General features: G+C 42.9%; 1 protein-coding gene across 1 annotated transcript; it reads right to left on the bottom strand.

Annotated features, from left to right (window-relative positions):
* Positions 1 to 237: 237 nt before the first annotated feature.
* On the bottom strand, positions 238 to 7546 carry NUFIP1 (nuclear fragile X mental retardation protein interacting protein 1; the record flags this gene model as incomplete). Its single annotated transcript, XM_010157319.1, has 3 exons — positions 238 to 476; positions 2465 to 2590; positions 7284 to 7546. Coding segments are annotated over 3 exons (628 nt in total), but the record flags the coding sequence as incomplete, so codon positions are not given.
* Positions 7547 to 8162: the final 616 nt, after the last annotated feature.

Genomic DNA, 8162 nt, shown 5'->3' on the forward strand with positions numbered 1-8162 from the left:
CATGACTGAGTTGTCATCTCTTGCTCAAAGTTAGCCATTACCTGAATGCACACCGGGGTATTTCTTTTTGTCTCTCTAAGCACTGACACCTTCTCCAAGCGAAACGCTCACTTGGCTGTTTTTATAACAGGACCTTTGATAACAGACTGCTCTAACTTCCCACGGGGAAGAGGAGTACCACTCACAAACAGTCTCACTCTCGTACAGGAGGCGTTGTTTTAGCACTAAGACTGTTACCATTTCCAGAAGAGTTGGCCGGCGCTTCGGAAGGAGAGGTAATGTTTTCTTGCCCCGGTTATCAGGCCCTCTGCGTTGAGGACGTGCGTTTGAATCCGAGCTTCTTAACGTCGTGCCTGCGCGCTCTGGACGGTTTTGATTCGGGCTTCGACTCCACGGAACACAAGTAGTTTGAGGCGTATTTCCGAGCGCAGCCTGGCTTTTCTCAGCTTTTGTTGCAGTCTTGACAGGGATTTCTTAAAGAAAAAGAACACAGTTTCATCTCAGACTTGAAAGCCTCTTTAACACACTTACATCTCCACGCGCTGGGCAGATCGTTAGTACTATTCTTGTTCACATAACCTGATGTGAAGATATTCAAGGTTTACTTGGAGGAAGGGAGGGTTTGTTTTGGTTTGGGCTTGAGATTTCTTTTAAAAATATGAAGAATAATCTCTAAACATTCACAGAAAGAAAAACAAGATATTTAAATTCCACAATACAAAAAGAAAAATAGAAGTAGCAAGAGCTGAACAACATTTGCAAACCTCTGCCTGATTTATCACTTAGAAAGTACATTGCTTCTTGCTTCACAAAGGGGATTCCTGAATCACAGAATGGTTTGGGTTGGAAGGGACCTTAAAGATCATCTAGTTCCACCCCCCCTGCCATGGGCAGGGACACCTTCCACTAGACCAGGTTGCTCCAAGCCTCATCCAGCCTGGCCTTGAACACTTCCAGGGCTGGGGCATCCACAGCTTCTCTGGGCAACCTGTTCCAGTGCCTCACCACCCTCTCTGGGAAGAACTTCTTCCTGATATCCAATCTAAATCTCCCCGCTTTCAATTTAAACCCATTACCCCTTGTCCTGTCACTACAGGCCCTTGTAAAAAGTCCCCCCCAGCTTCCTTGTAGCCCCTTCAGGTACTGGAAGGTGCTATAAGGTCTCCCCAGAGCCTTCTCTTCTCCAGGCTGAACAAGCCCAACTCTCTCAGCCTGTCCCCATAGCAGAGGTGCTCCAGCCCTCTGAGCATCTTCGTGGCCTCCTCTGGACTCGCTCCAACCACTCTATATCCTTCTGATGTTGAGGGCTCCACAGCTGGACACAGCACTCCAGGTGGGGTCCCACAAGAGCAGAGTAGAAAGGGAGAATCACTGAAAATCTTGCTGCTGAGAAAATCAGGAGACAGTTAGGGCAGAGGATGCCCAAATTCAATTCCCTGCCTGCAACTTTGGGTAGGCCATCTTGGCCAAGTACAGCACTGTAACTACCCGCAAAGACAAGGAGCAGCAGCAGTTCCCTACCACACACTGATGCGTACACTCAGAGAAGCACCAATCCCAGTACTAGAGAGTTCAAGTCTTACTGTAACACCCAGCAGCCTTCCATGGAAAAAGCCCTCAAGGACATGGAAATTAGTTCACAGGGTGAGCATAGCAGCTTTTTCAAACGAGCACTATTCAAACATGATTTGAAGCAAGACTGAAGTCAGGTTTATTTTTTTATTTATTTCCCCTAACTAGGGGAAAAAAGGCTTGGGAAATTTGATGACACACACCCCTAACCAAAGATATTTTATGCCTCCTCCTTCAACCCAGGACATGCTGCTGAGAAAAGGCAAAGAAAAAGGGGAACAAACCACCCAGTCTTTCAGGAAAGTCTCGTTTGGGGCTTTCTAAAGTATGCTGATGGGCTGGGGGGGACAAAGGGGAACCAGTGGACATGGTTCCCTAGTGGACAAGGCCATGCCCATGCACTGGCTGACTGCACAAATGCTGTGTTCTGTCTGGGTGCTCCTCTGAGAGCAGGAACTATCAGAAATCAAAAGGCATTTCCATAGCCAAGTATACTGGAGATACAACCACCGAACTGCCATTACTTTAACATCTTTGCTAAATGTAAACCGCAGCTTACATGCTCTATTTTCTTCTGCAACACCTCTGACTACTCTTTAAAGCTTTTTCCTCAAGAAATTTTAAGGACTATATAGGTTCTGACTGACAACCTACAGCTTTCAGCAGACGGGAATGCAGCCATCCAGAGTTACCACTGGGCTACTGCGCTCATAATGCTGTATTTATAAACACACAGGGGCTGGGAGATGGCAAAGGACCAACTACAGGTGAAGCCCCCCCCACCCTTCCCACAGAAGGGTAATTTGTGATCATTGCTTGCACCCCACACCAGCGCAGTGGCGTAGGGTAGAAGGGAGAGGAGAAGGGCAGAGGATGTGTTCCTACACCCCTTCGGGTTCGCTGTCGGACGCGCTGCCGTAGTTGGCTGACAGCGAACTCAGGGCGGAGGTGACCTGCTTGGGAACAACAGTCAATCCCAGTCTCTTGTCTTCGGCTGCTGCTTCGTCCTTGTCAGATTCTGCAGGGAGAGAAAAGGCAAGAGGGATTTCTTTCCCGATACTCCTGGCATGCCAACAGCCAGCCTTGCTGCTAAATCCCGATCTCACAGCTACACAAGCTCAATGCTGGGCTCAACACCGTGAACTGATAGAAAAAAAAAAAAAAAAACAAAACTACATTTGGCTACCCTCTACAGACATTCAGTAGCAAAGTGGTCTCACTACTGCTTTACAGTCCTGCCAGCAAAGCTACGAGAGCAAAAAGTTTCCAGAACAAGAGCTTGGGCTTTCCAGTTCTTTCTTCACATATCAAACATAATTATAGGCTTTATTATCAAGGGTAGGTAAAGAGAGACAGGATTTCATAGTATGTTTTGAAGTCTTGCTAGATTTAGTCCTGAGAAGGCAGAGGGTGAGGTAGCAGGATTCAAAAGCCAGTCAGGGCAGGGAGGAAGGAGAATAGAGAGGAGGCCATGAAGATGCTCAGAGGGCTGGAGCACCTCTGCTATGGGGATAGGCTGAGAGAATTGGGCTTGTTCAGCCTGGAGAAGAGAAGGCTCTGGGGAGACCTTATTGCACCTTCCGGTACCTGAAGGGGCTACAAGGAAGCTGGGGGGGACTTTTTACAAGGGCCTGTAGTGACAGGACAAGGGGTAATGGGTTTAAACTGAAAGTGGGGAGGTTTAGAGTGGATATCAGGAAGAAGTTCTTCCCAGAGAGGGTGCTGAGGCACTGGCACAGGTTGCCCAGAGAAGCTGTGGGTGCCCCATCCCTGGAAGTGTTCAAGGCCAGGCTGGATGTGGCTTTGAGCAACCTGGTCTAGTGGAAGGTGTCCCTGCCCATGGCAGGGGGGTTGGAACTAGATGATCTTTAAGGTTCCTTCCAGCCCTAACCATTCTGTGATTCTATGATTCAAAGTGAGAACTTAAGAGCAAAGAAACTTTTGGAGAGTAAAAAAAAAAAAAAAGAACCAAGGCTACAAATTAGATTATTGGTTTTCAGCAGTACTTCAGACCATTTGATACTTAAAACCCCAAAGAGCATTACAGACATGCAAGAGTATGCGAGTTATTATGGTCTCTACCACCCCACAAGAGAATACCGGGAAGACAGGAGGCAAGCAGACCAAAAATGCTGAAATTGAGGATAGTAGAAAAACAGAGCTCTTTCAGAAAAAGATTCCTAAAAATAAACATGCAGAAGTGATGTTTTCATTTGAAACAAAGGATCTACATGCACTAAAATCTTGGAAAGACTCTCAGGTGAACAGTGCTAGAGTTAGCGGGAGAACTAGGAAAGGGTTTTCAGTAACACACCTGCATACGAATTTCAAATATATATATACACACACACCCCCCACACTACTAGAACACTACAAAACTAGAAGGTTTTGAGGAACTAGCCTATTGAAACTTCTAGAAAAATATTGGTTGCAACCTTATTTTCACAAATAGAAGAGTTGTGCCCTCTCCCACCCCTGGTCTGTCCAAGCCTGCCTCACAGGAAAGCTGCCTCACACTTCACAGAAATAAACACTTTTGAGATCTTTATTTTGAAATCACAAATGTTTCTCTATTTGCCTCTAATATATCATTAACAATTGGCAATTTAATCCATTAGAGCTCAGTGCCGTTCAGATGAATACCTGTGCATTGACCAAGAAGTTGTTTTACTAAACAAATTACCTGCCTCTTCTCCAAGGGCTTTGAGAAAAGGTTGATTCTCACTGATTTAGTAATCATGCCAATTTGCAATTGCATTGGAAGCTCAGGCTAAACACAGCGCATTTTTCCAATGGAGAATACATGTCACCTGCATATACTTTGGCAATTATAAAAATAGCATTTAATTCAAGTTATTTTGATTTATTGCTGCTTCTTCCGTCTGACCCAATAGGCTGAGCGCACACTTCGGTTGGGTGTCGTTTCTTTTTATTCTCTTTTAATTTTAAATAATTACTTATAATTTTCTTTTTTAGCAAAAACAGGAAAACACATTTACTGGAATACCTTTTCTCTTTGAGAGCAAGATGTTTGGAGAAAGCATTATGCTCTACTGAATATAACTGTTTCTGGTCAGGAGATCCCTCAAAATTTTACACCTGACAGGCTCATCCTCTTACCTGTTTTCTGCATATAAATCATGACGAAAAAATCTGTTTTCTCATCTCCCATTCAATTTCTTAGCTATGAGGGAACTAGCCACTCAACAGAGGTTAAGCAAATGCATTATGCAAAACACACATTCCCTCTAGAGAAAGGGCTGCTGCCGTTAGAAAGCTTTAAATACTTCAACAGAATGTACCTATACAGTGAAGCCGTGGACTTCAGGTGTATGACTTTTTTTTTTAAAAATTAACTTGTTCACATTATGTGTGTTATTATTTGTTATGACTGTATTTCTCATTAGTATAAAAACTGCAACTGGTTTTAATAACGCATAATAAGCAAGTACCACATTCATTTCCTACCTGTTAACAGTTACTAGCTGTACTTTGACATAATTAGACTTTTTATCATTAAGTAAAACGCAGATGCTGTGGGGAAATACAGTTATATTTAAGCATACTTTCGTTTCCCAACACGCAGAGATTAGTGGAACAAACAAATTGCCTAGGGATGATGAGTTCTTGTTCCCACTAATTGAAGAATATATTTTCAAGAGGAAAAACTCAGCATCAGACATCTTTCCAGGGGATGCATTCTAGCCTTGTTGCTAAAAATAGCTGGAGTATAAGTCAGCTAACATGCCATATTCTAAGAGTACCACATCACTACCGACTATATTATAAATAGTTCTATCTGGAGAGCTGATATTGCTGCCAGCATGTAGAAACAAGACATGCTCACCAAAAAACAACTAAGCAGCAATACTTCAGAGAACACACACATATGGAGAGTATCCAGAGTAAATTAAATACTACAGCAAAAGACAATTAAAAGAAAAATTCTGACATTTTAAGTAATTTGCTTAACTCATACAAGGGAATCCACTTGTTTTCACAGTCTAAAAACTGCTATTTTCAAAACCACAAAGGGATAGTCTTTTAAAAATAATTTGATTGTCAAAGTACGTTATTCTTCCTCTGGCTTCATAAACATTTTCTTAGTTTACATGTTAGTTTAGCAACCTAACTTGGCACAGGTCCCTTAGACCATCGTACAGCAGTACCATCAGAACATGCAATACTGCACACCAGCCTTCCAAAACCCTGACCAGCAAGCAGAGTTTTCAGCATCTAAACTTATAACAACTCAGATGCTACTTTTTTTTCCTCCCTCCTGAAGTTACTACATCACTTCTCTATGACCCAGACCACTTTCCTTTTGCTGCCTCTCCCAGCAAAGTATTTTGAGGAAAAAAGCATTCCTAATTATGAAACTACAGGTGAAATAAGATTATTATGGTAAAGTACGCGTTAAAACAAAGATAGAATTGAGGTGCTCCATTAAAAGCCCAGAAACCCTCTTCAATTTGTTAGCTAAATACTGACTCAAAGCTAGTAATGTATTTTAAAACATGCAAAGCTACGTAAGTATCCAGAGAGGTTATTTTTCAAATCCAAGGCAGACCTACATCCTCTCACCCAGCATCTTCTCCCCTACAGATTAAGCATTTTTTTGATGATACGAAATAAAATTTAATGCTTCCTAATTCTCACAGAAAAATCAGAAAGACGCAAAAGTAGCCTGACAGATCTTCCCCGTGTGTTTATAATACGATCAACTTGGCTTGCAAGCAAACTTATGTAGAAGTGCTTAAAGCTGGTCATATCTTAAACATTCTTGTGTCAGCCTTTCCAAATCAGAATTTTTCATCCTCTTCAATGACTTTTCTATTTCAGCTTTTTTCCAAACTGTATCTCAGCCAAGTCTACTAGTTTTAGCTCCTCCTACCAGCGCACATGGACATGATTACAGGAAGAAATTCCTCATGGAAAGGGTGGTGAGGCACTGGAACAGGTTTCCCAGAGAAGCTGTGGATGCCCAATCCCTGGAAGTGTTCAAGGCCAGGCTGGATGAGGCTTTGAGCAACCTGGTCTAGTGGTGGATGTCCCTGCCCATGGCAGGGGGGTTGGAACCAGATGATCTTTCAGGTGCCTTCCAACCCAAACCATTCTGTGATTCTGTGAATTCAGTCAGATATACACACACACTCTATCTCAAACACCTCTAGGCCACTGAGGAAGTTTCCTCAGTAAGAGGCCAGAAGCTCCCCAAAATGCAAGATTTACCCTATTTCCTTTAGATAAAGCACTCACCCCCTCTTTCACAATAATCACACTGGGAATTTTCTTATAAGACCATGTTCTGAATCAGGATCTCTCTCTACAGAAATCTTCTTTTAAGAGGAAGATCCAAGTGCAAGTTTTAGGGGAAGGGATGTTGGACTACCTTCCAGCTTATGACCTTGTTGGCCCTGGCACTATTCTAACCACAATACAGCAACCCTGGGCTTTTTTGTTAGTAACAACGAGAAGTATGGTAACAGGCTTCCCAGTATTCTTGGAAAAGAATCAATGCACCAATCTTCTACTAAGAGAGTTGTCCCATTTTACACATTCACAGTTAGCCCTCTTTTCAGCCAAGGACAGAGTTTACATGTTTTTGGAAATCCCCAGCTCTCCCCAGAAGTTGCTGGTTATGCAAAAGGTCAGTAATCGCTTCAGCAATGCTACTTAAAGTAGACGTTCTCCAAGTTCCTTCATCTTACCAACATCACTGTTTGCCAGAAGACTGAGAGGGTCCACGTCCTTCACATTTGGCTGAGCTGCCAAAGCATGCTGGCTATCATCTTTCTTTTTACACGTGCTGTTTTCTGGCCCATTAGCTTCATTTTGAGTCCTGTGTACGTTATAATCACCACCATTTTTCCTAAATTTCTTCCAGAATGGGCGCCTTTGTCTTCTCCTCCGTCTTCCTTGGTCCCCATTTTGGTCTTCATTTTCTGGAGGTTTCCACATCCCCTTCATTTTCCTACAGAAGGGAAAGGCAAAGCTTACACAAATGACAAGCTAGGAGAATGAAGTCAACTGACGTTACCAAGCAGCTCAGGCCCACGTTTAAGGTTCAGCAATGATGCCAGGACTGACTCTGGCTCAGCTAATATGCGGTGACAGACCAGACAGGCAGTCACAACTCATCTCATTGGCAGGGCAATGTGACAAAGCTGGAACCTAAATGAAGAGTTTGAAGTTCATAACTTTTATAACAAGGCAAAGGGTACATGGGCTAAGCAAGTTCCTTGCTTGTCTGCAGCGTGAGGATATAGCGTTTTCATTTCACATTAAAAAGTCAACAAATATTCAACAAATATTCCCTTCATTTAATTGCTTAAGTCATTCAAAACAGGGAGAACGTGGAATTAAAAGGGAAGCATCTACTACAAGCATACCTCCACTGCTGGAGTGTTCTTTTTCCAGTTAGAGCTCAGAGAAGGATCTTACTTTATTAAATCCATTCAGCCATCTGACACCACCACTTGCAGTGACTGCCTACTCCTGTCTCCATTCGTCTTTTTCACTCCAATGGAAAAGGAGTAAAAGAAACTTCTACCATGACAACAGATTTTTAAAAATATGAAACAAATGAA

The sequence above is a fragment of the Eurypyga helias genome, unplaced genomic scaffold, assembly GCF_000690775.1.
Source record: "Eurypyga helias isolate BGI_N326 unplaced genomic scaffold, ASM69077v1 scaffold44668, whole genome shotgun sequence".
NCBI classification, from domain to species: domain Eukaryota; kingdom Metazoa; phylum Chordata; class Aves; order Eurypygiformes; family Eurypygidae; genus Eurypyga; species Eurypyga helias.